Source organism: Schistocerca americana, chromosome 3, assembly GCF_021461395.2.
Source record: "Schistocerca americana isolate TAMUIC-IGC-003095 chromosome 3, iqSchAmer2.1, whole genome shotgun sequence".
Lineage (NCBI taxonomy): Eukaryota > Metazoa > Arthropoda > Insecta > Orthoptera > Acrididae > Schistocerca > Schistocerca americana.
This window is the reverse complement of record NC_060121.1, coordinates 617320545-617332760: the sequence shown is the minus strand read 5'-3', so window position 1 is coordinate 617332760 and position 12216 is coordinate 617320545. Positions and strand designations below refer to the sequence as shown.

At 43.2% G+C, this 12216-nt stretch overlaps 1 protein-coding gene across 1 annotated transcript in view; it reads left to right on the top strand.

Moving 5' to 3' along the window:
* The window catches only part of LOC124606965 (ATP-dependent translocase ABCB1-like), a 174829-nt gene that overhangs the window by 149665 nt on the left and 12948 nt on the right, over positions 1 to 12216 (top strand). The window contains exon 18 of the mRNA XM_047139102.1: positions 7115 to 7356. Within this exon, the coding sequence (XP_046995058.1) occupies positions 7115 to 7356 (242 nt within the window). The remainder of the gene's footprint in view (positions 1 to 7114; positions 7357 to 12216) is intronic.

Genomic DNA, 12216 nt, shown 5'->3' with positions numbered 1-12216 from the left:
CTTATCTACACGGACAATGGCAATAGTAACCCATTTCGGGCATCGGCGAACATCTGTTTTCGTTCTAGTTACTTAATACCACGACATGCTGCTGGGCCGCGCAATATTTGTTGATACGTAGTTGTGCTCGTCGCAGTATTGTAATAAATGTCCACCTCATACACTTGCTTATTTAAGCAGGCCACCACCTACATAGACGATGAGTCGCAGGGCTTTAACGAAAATATATGTTCATGAAAAGTTTGTAGCATAGTACCTTTATGTCCTTCCGTGTTGATGAGACATGGTAATGTCTTATACTGCATTCCACCACTGGTAGGTAATCCTGTGCGACAATAAGATTCTTTATAACCATTTGCATTATTATAAGCACAGCAGGATCTTTCAGCGTAAAATGCTTATCATACTCACTTGCTACCACCTCTGTAATCATAAACATCCGCATTTCGTACATTTCTTTGAATGAATGGGATCCAAATTTCATATAGCGTCCATCCTTCTTCTTGAAGCTGCAGATTTTACATACACTAGGAAAGCGTGCACATACAAAGGTGAATGAGTGATGATTTAGACACACAGAGAAAATAAATTATTTTGTGACTAGTTTGTTTCGTTTCCTTCTGACTTTTTCTTGAAAAACTGACACAGAAACTAGAGACAGAGATAGTCTACCGTCTGTAACAGAAAGCATGTTTGTGTACAGAACTTCATTGTGTTTAACATAGGTGTTGTCAAATGTGTACTAATACAAAAATAGTCAGAAAATGGATGGCGTTGTGCACCAACTAGTTAATCCTAAGTACGTGTCCCACGAGGAAAAACAGAAACTCTGTGGCTTTTATAACAAAGCGCTGTTAATAAGAACCCGACCGTAACACTTCTTCAACTAGCATTTAAATTCCTGGAACAGCCATACATGTTACAAAATGTATGTATGTTTATATGTGTGTGCGTGGGTGTGTGCGTGCGTGGGTGCGTGAGTGCGCAGGTGCGTGCGTGTGTGGGTATATGTGTGTGTGTGTGTGTGTGTGTGTGTGTTCCACATCTCCTCCCAAAACATTGAGGTGATTTCAACAAACTTTGTACACACATCGTTCAGTGTACCGCACGTGATTCAGGAGGTGTCATAAATACTTAGATGCATGAAAAAATGCCGCATCATGCATGAAGTCTTGATACATTTATTCTTTACAAGCACTGGCAGCGCTTTTGACAGCTTTCAACTGTGAAGCGGAAACGGCTGTACGTGAAAACAATTACTTTTTATAGAGCTATGAAGAGGTGTTGCCAAAGAGACGTTTACAAAATCGTGCTGTAGACAAGCGAAGCAGCTGTGCCTAACGCACAGAAACTGTCTGGGATATTACACTATAAACACTGTTCATTACTTTTCGTTTTAAGGGCAATGCCGGCTTTGTCAGTTAGTACTTCATAAAAGGGCTTCGCTTTACTCGTTGGATTCTGAGAAATTGCAATTAGGCAAGAAAGGAGAGTGCTTACAAAACACTCGTGCGGCCCAGCCTAGGGTATTAAAGTACGTGGAACTCATGTTGTTATTGTGGTCTTCAGTCCTGAGACTGGTTTGATGTAGCTCTCCATGCTACTCTATCCTGTGCAAGCTTCTTCATCTCCTCATAACAAACAAGATTAACAGGGATACTGAATGTATACAAAAAATGACAGCAAGAATGGTTACACGTTTGTGCGTCTTCGTTGTTTCGCTGCGAATTGACTGATCCATTAAATTTCTGAGGCGCACTCGTTGAAACTCTATTTCGTCAGTGTGTTAGCTCACTCAGATGATGACCGAATGGTGTACCGTCGAAAAAGGAAATGAAGCAATGGAGTTTCTGCAGTCTGCGCGTCCGAAATCTAATCGCAGGTTTGCTTGAAAATGCTGAAAACCTGCAATAGTAGACGCTTCAGGATAAACGCCCGCGAAAGCCTACGTACAATGTTCAAGAGCAAGCTTTCAGAGGAATTTAAGTGTTGCGTATAGCTCCCTTAATGACCCCCAGGAGTAAATTAGACTAATTACAGTTCGCACATAAGCAATCATTCTTCTAGCATTCCATATGGAAATGGACCAGGAAGAAGCCCAAATAAATGATATGGGAGTAGGTGATGCCAATGCACTTCAAGTGGTTTGCAGAGTATAAATGTAGATGTGGGTAAACCTGGCCCTTTACCGTCGAGATTCCACGCATGTACTGATGTCGTACACTCTAAGACGAAAGATATAAGTTAAAAAAGACGCACTGCGAAAGTATTATCCGAACTGGACGGAAATGGGTAGATGTGATGTACATGTGCAGACAAACAAATGATCGCATCTTAAGAAAAAAATAGATGATTTATTCAAGACACAGAGCTTCACAAACGGAGCAAGTTAGTAACGGGTTGATCGAACTCAGGCTCTTAAGCAAGCTGATATTTGGTTTGACATTAATTGGTAGAATTGCTAGATGTTCTCTTGAGGTATATCATTCCAAATTTTGTCCAATTAGCACGTTATATCGTTAAAATCGAGAGATGGTTGGAGGGCCCAGCCACAATGCTCCAAACGCTCTCAGCTGAAAAGGCTGCTGTTCAAGTTAGGGCCTGGCAAGCATGAAAAAAGCAATAGAAACTCTCTCCGTGTGAGGGCGGGCATTATCTTGCTGAAATGTAAGCCCAGGATGGCCATAAAGGGCAAGAAAACGTGCCGCAGAATACCGTCGACTTACAGTGCCGCTGCGCAGTAATGGTTCCGCGGACGATCAGAGAGGGCTAGCTATGAAAAGAAATGTCCGTACCTGGTAGGTGAGTGGTCAGTGCGACGGAATGTCATACCTAACGGCCCGAGTTCGATTCCCGGCTGTGTCGGAGATTTTCTCCGCTCAGGGACTGGGTGTTTTGCTGTCCTTATCATCATCTCATCTCCATCGACACGCAAGTCGCAGAAGTGGCGTCAACTCGAAAAACTTGCACCAGGTGAACCGTCTACCCGATGGGAGGCCCTAGCCACAACGCATTTCTTTTTATGAAATGAATTGGCACTCCAGATCGTCAATACTGGTTGCCAGGTCATATGGCGGGTGACAGTGAGGTTGGTATCCCGCCGTTGTCTCCAGATGCGGCTTTGTTTTGGAATGTCATTCACTGGAATACGACTAGCGAAGACGTGTCTGGAGACTCGGATAGTGTTAGGATACCACCCACGCTGTCGCCTGCCATACTTCCCAATAACCAGGAGTGATAATCCGGGACGCGTTTCTTCTCATAGCGCGATCCCTTTGGTTATCCGCGGCACACATACAGCATGGCGATACGTCTGCGATATTCACGGCAAACTGTCCTGGGTTTACATTTCAGCAAGATAATTCCCGCCTGCTCACGGCGAGAATTTTTACTGCTTCTCTTCGTGACTGCCAAACCTTATCTTGCGCAGCAAGGTTGTCGGACCTCTCCCCAGTTGAGAACGTTTGGAACATAATGGACAGAGCTAAGGATTTTTGACGATCTAGCGCGCCAGCTGGACAGAACTGGGCACTACATAGGAGGACATGCAACAATCCTTTCAACGAATATCACGGCGAATAGCTTCTAGCATGAGGGACAGAGTTGGACGAACGCGATACTGACTTGCTCGGTTTGTGAAGCTCTTTGTGTTGAATAAGTCATCCAATTTTCCTGTAACTGTACTCATTTGTTTGTCTGTGTGTGCACATCACGTCTGTTTACTTGCAACGGTACTTTCGCGTTCTCGTCAATACAGTACCAGAACGTTTAAGTTCTACCACTGTAAAGGCGGAAGATCCGCGATTCGGAATGTCAGAACTGTGCAGTAAGTAGTGGCAGGAACACCATCACAAAATCACGCAGCACTAACACTCCAAACCATCGACTCTCTGAGAGAGATTTTAACCGTGTAAAGTATCGAACTATTTTTCTTCGAATCATACAGTTTGGGGGAAAAGCAGTGAGAATAATTACTTTTGGAGACCTTTTATCAGACAAAGCCTGTTATAACAATAAACTGTTTCGCTTAATAAAACGGCCGCCAGTCCAAATCGGGCACAGTGTCTACACAAAAAGATGAAGTCAATTTTCGACACTGAATAAATAACTACTTTCACTCACTACGGTCACTTGGCAGTAAGTACTATTAATCCCACTTTCTGTTACTTATAGAATTTATCACTATACTTCGGTAATTATTTAAATAAAACACACAAATGTTTCAACAAGGATACAAAAAAATATTAAAGTTATAGCTATCATTCATATGACCAAAACTATTATTTAACACGACTAAATTTCTTTTCTTTAGGACTGTTATTTGTTAAAGTTTCACCAACACCAATATTTGTCTGGCTTTCTTTGACATGGAGAAGTAACACGAACAATTACTGTTAAGATTGTTGCCATTAAACAATTATGTTACTTTACTTTCAGAAATACTATTGAAAACTTATCCTCATGGCCACGGAAAGCGGTGGCCCTTAAACTGAGATGTGCAAACTTTAGTATTTAATAATGATTTTCAGAATTTACTACCAAAACAGTACTCTTGCCAGTAATATACTATTATTCAAGCTTCAATAAACACCAGGATACTCGGGAATAAAATTCGTTTAGGTAAGGACCCTACGAGGTAAATGACATAGGTAGATCAAGGTTAAACACAAAGGTAAATTTAACACTCATATTCCACTGATTGAAGATGGATGGTTCACACTGTGATACACTTCTAAATAAAATACTTTGCCTGTTACTGATGTCGAAGGTGGCGTGAGGCGGCGCTGCGTACTAACATTGCACAGGTACGGCTCTTGATGTACATAGCTCTGTCTTCCTCTTGGTGGCGACGATAAAATTGCAAATTTCTGAGCTATTAATTTATTTCCGTACTGCGCCAATGATGTAGAACACGTCCGAGGCCAAAAACCCAGTCTTGCAAGTAAATTCGGGGCTTCTAGTGCTTGACCAACGTAATGCGTGTTCACCACTTGCAGGGCAGCTACCGACTGTGTGCCACTCGCGCGCTAATTCTCACTCGCGCAACCCACCACCTTTTCCATTCCACTACAGGACGGAGTTCCGTTCTACCTATGATCCCTAAATCTTTTCAATTTACGCTTCTGCTTACAAAAACCCTAAGTATGAACCATCTACAATTGCATGACAGCATATACACTCCTGGAAATGGAAAAAAGAACACATTAACACCGGTGTGTCAGACCCACCATACTTGCTCCGGACACTGCGAGAGGGCTGTACAAGCAATGATCACACGCACGGCACAGCGGACACACCAGGAACCGCGGTGTTGGCCGTCGAATGGCGCTAGCTGCGCAGCATTTGTGCACCGCTGCCGTCAGTGTCAGCCAGTTTGCCGTGGCATACGGAGCTCCATCGCAGTCTTTAACACTGGTAGCATGCCGCGACAGCGTGAACGTGAACCGTATGTGCAGTTGACGGACTTTGAGCGAGGGCGTATAGTGGGCATGCGGGAGGCCGGGTGGACGTACCGCCGAATTGCTCAACACGTGGGGCGTGGGGTCTCCACAGTACATCGATGTTGTCGCCAGTGGTCGGCGGAAGGTGCACGTGCCCGTCGACCTGGGACCGGACCGCAGCGACGCACGGATGCACGCCAAGACCGTAGGATCCTACGCAGTGCCGTAGGGGACCGCACCGCCACTTCCCAGCAAATTAGGGACACTGTTGCTCCTGGGGTATCGGCGAGGACCATTCGCAACCGTCTCCATGAAGCTGGGCTACGGTCCCGCACACCGTTAGGCCGTCTTCCGCTCACGCCCCAACATCGTGCAGCCCGCCTCCACTGGTGTCGCGACAGGCGTGAATGGTGGGACGAATGGAGACGTGTCGTCTTCAGCGATGAGAGTCGCTTCTGCCTTGGTGCCAATGATGGTCGTATGCGTGTTTGGCGCCGTGCAGGTGAGCGCCACAATCAGGACTGCATACAACCGAGGCACACAGGGCCAACACCCGGCATCATGGTGTGGGGAGCGATCTCCTACACTGGCCGTACACCACTGGTGATCGTCGAGGGGACACTGAATAGTGCACGGTACATCCAAACCGTCATCGAACCCATCGTTCTACCATTCCTAGACCGGCAAGGGAACTTGCTGTTCCAACAGGACAATGCACGTCCGCATGTATCCCGTGCCACCCAACGTGCTCTAGAAGGTGTAAGTCAACTACCCTGGCCAGCAAGATCTCCGGATCTGTCCCCCATTGAGCATGTTTGGGACTGGATGAAGCGTCGTCTCACGCGGTCTGCACGTCCAGCACGAACGCTGGTCCAACTGAGGCGCCAGGTGGAAATGGCATGGCAAGCCGTTCCACAGGACTACATCCAGCATCACTACGATCGTCTCCATGGGAGAATAGCAGCCTGCATTGCTGCGAAAGGTGGATATACACTGTACTAGTGCCGACATTGTGCATGCTCTGTTGCCTGTGTCTATGTGCCTGTGGTTCTGTCAGTGTTATCATGTGATGTATCTGACCCCAGGAATGTGTCAATAAAGTTTCCCCTTCCTGGGACAATGAATTCACGGTGTTCTTATTTCAATTTCCAGGAGTGTACATACAAAACTGACATAATTAATTACAGTTGTACTTGAAATATTACATAATTATTTACAAAATATGTTTTAATAAACCTACGTCAAAGAGGTTATTTTAAATAGATAAACTACACTCAACAAAAGCTTACTCTCGTTATAGTATTTTCTTAATTTTTCAAAATTATTATGGAACAAAAATAATTTTAAAATATGCAGATTAATGGTAGTAATATTTTTACAATAGCATTACAGACTTTCGTCCCTTCGAATAATTCCTTCGTGTTACGTCTCTTCTTTTTTTTTTTATCTTGCAGTGTATATTGCTGGTGGTGGTGGTAATGAAATGAAGTTGTTAGGAGGTATACGTTGTCATTTTATATCGTGTTTTTACCAACCACCTTCTTACTCGCTCTGTTGTATGTATGAAGAACTCATGTTGGCAGCATTTCTGGTATGCCTGCGAGCGTCTCGTCAGACCAACATCCTCAAGTTCAGCTGCGGATCTACAGCTTATGGACTGCCCTGGTTGACAGGTGGCGGTGGAGGCGGTGGGCAGCATCCGCACGGTGGCGGGCCTGTGCCGTGAGCTGCAGTTCCACGCCAAGTACATGCTGGAGCTGGAGCCGGCCGTCCGCCTCGCCAAGCGCAACACCTACGTGCGAGCAGCCGTCTTCAGCCTGGCACGCAGCCTCGGCACCTTCGTCTACGCCATCTGCATCTACTACGGAGGCTTCCTCATCGTCTCCGACGGCGTACCCTACCAAGACGTCTTCAAGTGAGTCCAAATCAATGAAGATGCCACACTGAATATTTCTTCGTTGCCTCTTTTTTTCTATCATACGGGGTGTAGAGCCAAATTTATCCACTTCGAACACATACTGAAATATCCGAAGTTATCTGTAATCTAACTGGATAACTCGGGCGTCGAGGACTTTGGTTCGTTGCTTTTCCTAGAGCGTTGCCTGCCGAGTTTTCCTCCTCCGCTTTTCATCATCGTTGTGAATTACATACACACACAGCTCTACACTAAGTACAAAATCATCATAGTTACCTACGCGAAACAGCAGCTAAAACGTCGGACATGGTAGCCGCCGAAGTGTAGTCAACTAGAAGGGCTTGCGCGAAACAGAAATAAAAATCCTGGACAAATAAACACAAGATGTCGTAAAACTGCCATATGAACCGTAATTTTTTTCAATTTAATGTACACAGATTTTTTGTCTCGAGTGTCAGTATTCGATAAAACAAATTCAGAAAACAAACTGTTTTATTGGCCTTCAGTCCAAAGACTGATTTCATACAGCTTCCATGCTACTCTATCCTGTACAAGCCTCTTCATCTCAAAATAACTGCTGTAACTTGCATCCATCTGAATCTGCTTACTGTGTGTATACCTTGGTCTCCAATTTTTACGGCCAACACTTCCCTCTAGTACTAAACTGGTGACCCCCTTGGTGTCTCAGACTGTGTCCTATCAACCGATCATTTCTTTTAGTCAAGTCGTGCTACAAATTCCCTGTCTCTCCAATTCTGTTCAGAATTCATAATTTTAGATTCTGTGTTTTAACCGTTTAGAGTTAAATTTATGTACATTTTTAAAAATGGATGTTGAAATGTTAACATACGAGACGTAAATCATTTCCCATTGACTGACATTGACGGCCTGCGCTCATGAGCGCCCTCTTTCACTCTATTTAACCCGTGGCTGCTCAGCCATCAGCAGCAGTTTTGCAACTGATCAGTACAGCTGTTCCAAGCGTCATCATTGTCAACAGGAAGGGTAACAATACATCATTTTAACGTATGTTCTTTTTAATGTTTTATGAACTCCCTATGGAAATCAGCAGTTTTAATTTTTCAATATGTGAAGATGGCTTACTACTAGATGCCGAAACCGGTCACATTTTTAGCAAATGGTTGTGCTATAGAGACTTTTTTACTAATTTCTGTTCAGTACCTTCTCATTAATTTCATTATCTACCCATGTAATCTTCAGCATTCTTCTGTAGCACCACATGTCAAAAGCTTCTATTCACTTTTTGTCTAAATTCCATGAACCATGGACCTTGCCGTTGGTGGGATCGCTTGTGTGCCCCAGTGATACAGATAGTCCTGAGACAAGTGCAACCATAACGGAGGGGTATTGTTAAGAGGCCAGAGGAACTTGTGGTTCCTGAAAAGGGACAGCAGTAGTCTTTTCAGTATTTACAGTGTCAACGGTCTGGATGTTTGACTGATCCGGCCTTGTAAAGTCAACCAATCAACCAGCCTTGCTGTGCTGGTACTGCAAATGTCGGAAACTAAGGACAAACTATAACCGCAGTTTCTTTCCGAGGGCATGCAGCTCTACTGTGCGGTTTGGTCTGGCAAACGTGACAGATATTTAATTTTATGTGCTTCTTGCGGCTGGTTGAATGATGTTCCTATAGGGACCGAAATAAAACTCAAAATCATGGTATTGTACTGTACCAAGGAAATTATGGAACCTGAAATGTTTTGTACTTTTAACATCAGTGCAGCTGAAATGTACAGTGGCACAACTTTCTATGTAGTTCCTATAACGTTTCAGCCAGTCATCCACAACCCCTGGCAACATTTTATCTAGATAAAAAAAATGTTAGTTAGTCACACTTTTATTATAAAATTGAACTTTGTTAAACAATATATTACAAAAATATTTTCCATATTCTACATAGTTTAAAAAGTAGTGAAATATTGCAAATTAAAATTACTATAATTTCTGTATATTTTTAAAACTGTAGAGTCTGGAAGGAACACCTCCCATATTTCAAAACGTATTTACGAACAAACTAATAAAGATACAAAGAAAATACTTTTATGAACAACAGCTTGTATGCCATTTTACGTTAAGTGGTTTTAAAAATTATGTCCGCTCAGTGGCAGCCTTCGTTGTTGACACGTTGACGAAACCTTTCCCAGAAGTTGTCGACGGTTCTTCGTGCCATTTCCGGTGGGGAGGCAGCCACCTCCTGGATAATTGCCTTCTTAAGTACTTACAGGGTTGTGGGAGGACGTTCGTACACTTGACCCTTTAAGTGTCCCCAGAGAAGAAAAATCACAAAATGATAAATCGGGTCTCTTGTAGGCCAGACAACTACTCCTTGAGATAGGAGAAGACGTCCAGCAAACTTTATATACATCACCGAGAAGTGTGAGCTGTGGCTCCATCTTGTGGGAATCAGACTACTTATTCCTCCTGCATGGTCCTCAACAAACTAGTTTAACGTAGGTCGGAGGAAGCCTTCATTCACGTGAAGTAGCGATTTGTGATTACCGGTACCGTTACGCCATCTTCTTCGAAAAAAATACGGACCCCACACTCCAAATTCATCACTGGCGCACCACACTGCCTCACGATGGCTGTTAAGTGGTCGATGTTGAAGTTCTTGAGGCTTTTCTGCTACCCAGTAGCGGAAACTTTATTTCTTTACAGCACCTGACGGTTGCAACTGGGTCTCATAAGAGGAAATTAGAACAGTGTCACAGGGAATGCTGTGAAGAATTTCCTCACATAAAGCTGTGCGAGGTTGAAAATCTCTCTCACTTTCTTGTTGGGTTACCATCGCTTTCTATGTGTGAATGCGAAGATCTCCGTGCAGGATTCTTCTGACAATCCTCTCAGACATCCCTGGGGCAGCTGTATGTTTAAATGTTGAAGGCTACGGAGATTTCTTGACGAACGCTCTCACAAGCATCATAATTCCCGGCGTTGTTACACCTCTAGGTCGGCCAGTAGATTTTACTTTCGATACAGAAACTGACAGTCTAAAGTTTGATATCCAAACTCGAATAATTTTTGTACCAGGGACGGAATCGGCCAAGTTCTAAACGAATATCAAATACTCGCTCAGTAGTAATCACAGAACTGCTCCGTAATAAACGCCCGGCCCTCACCTAGCACTATGACACGTACATCGCTGTCAATCGATACACAGTTCATATCAGTATTCCCACCACAACTCACACAGAAGCCTCTACAAATAAGGGACGTCTTTCTGCTGGTCCCTGTAGTTAACGTAAAATGTGGATGGTGAAGCCATAATTTGTCACCTATGCACCATCTTGTGCCTTGAAACGGACGAAGGCCTTTTACTATGGAACACGTGACATTTGCGTATGTGCTCAGTTGCTTTAATGCCTTAACATTTTTCCCTGTCTTGAAAATGGAAATTTATGTTATTTTCCAATAGCTTATATATGAAAATGCTTTTGACTTGTAACCAGGCTTTGATAACAGTTCTTCTCAATTTGTTTCATTTGCTGAGTATTCGTGTATAGTAACAGTAACAACGCAACACACAGACTTTTAAATATCATCTGGCAAGATTTTACCAATTACAGCACCTTCAAATTTCAATATAACGTTTCTTCCTAGGTACATGACTATGTTGAACCTAGGAATAGGTTTTATTATTTCGAAAACCTTAGGTTTCTGGAGAAATTATTGTAATTTCGGAAAAAGATTGAAGCACACAGAAAGTGAATGGTATCATTCTAAAATGGAGTAAGAAAATGTATTAAATTTCTGCTACAGGGCTGGGCAGAGGAGAAAGTTAGTAAGTGTTCCAAGGTACAACACTCCCCTACAACAAAAAATGGAAACACTTGGGAGGTGCATCGAACTGTGACATTCGCTGTCGTTATTTCCGACACACAGAAACATTGCTAACAAGTAAGTCCACAGTAGATACCGGCGCAACGGTGTTTTTCTGTCTCGGACACTTCATGTGCTCTGCAAGTATGCTTCCCATACGGTTCCCAATAGATACTCGTGTGAAGAGCAACGTATAGGGAGGTCACTCCGCTGATACAGTAAAAGTTTGACCATATGGACCTACACATTTATAGAAGTTAAGGAGACGATCTATTGGATCATGAATACTTTGAGCAATCCTTGACACTATATCTGTACAACGTTAAGCTCCATTATTCGTTTGCGTTGAAAGCTTATGGGTGACTGACGGTATTACGTCTGAATACTGCTAGGTCTTTAGCCAAATAGAAATGAGACAACACGCAGCAAACACATAATCCTTGGCGAAATCGACACAGCTCTCTCCAGTCAATAAACAGATTTATAATCAAATGAGACGAGTGAGTGCGGTACTAGTTACCTTCAACGTGTAATAAAAAAATTGTCCTTGAGATTCGTTCTTGAGAACAACAGGCTTAGGTGTGGAACAGTTTATATTTTGTGGAGCAGATTATATTTTGTGGAACAGATTATACTTAGTTACAGAGGGTCGCCTAACCTTGAAAATTTGTAGTACAGTTTAAAGGATCTTGTAATTTAAGATTACACTGAGATTAATATTTATTTGGTATAATGATAGAAGCAAACCGCAATAAAATTAACAGAGGAAGAAGTTCTGTAAACCTCAGTTCATATGACAAAATGAAGCTAACACTGTGGGCAGGCACTAAAAAGTGCGAAAGACTAGATGGACAAAGAGCAACAAGAGCTTCTCATCTCGTCAGTCGAGAAATCAGAGTTAACGATACAACACGAAGTCACAGATTACAGGCAAATTAAGCAACACGAGTTGCGAGGTACAGTAAGCAAGTAACCAGCTGCTCATAATACGGATCACACTGCCCCAGCTCCAACACTCAC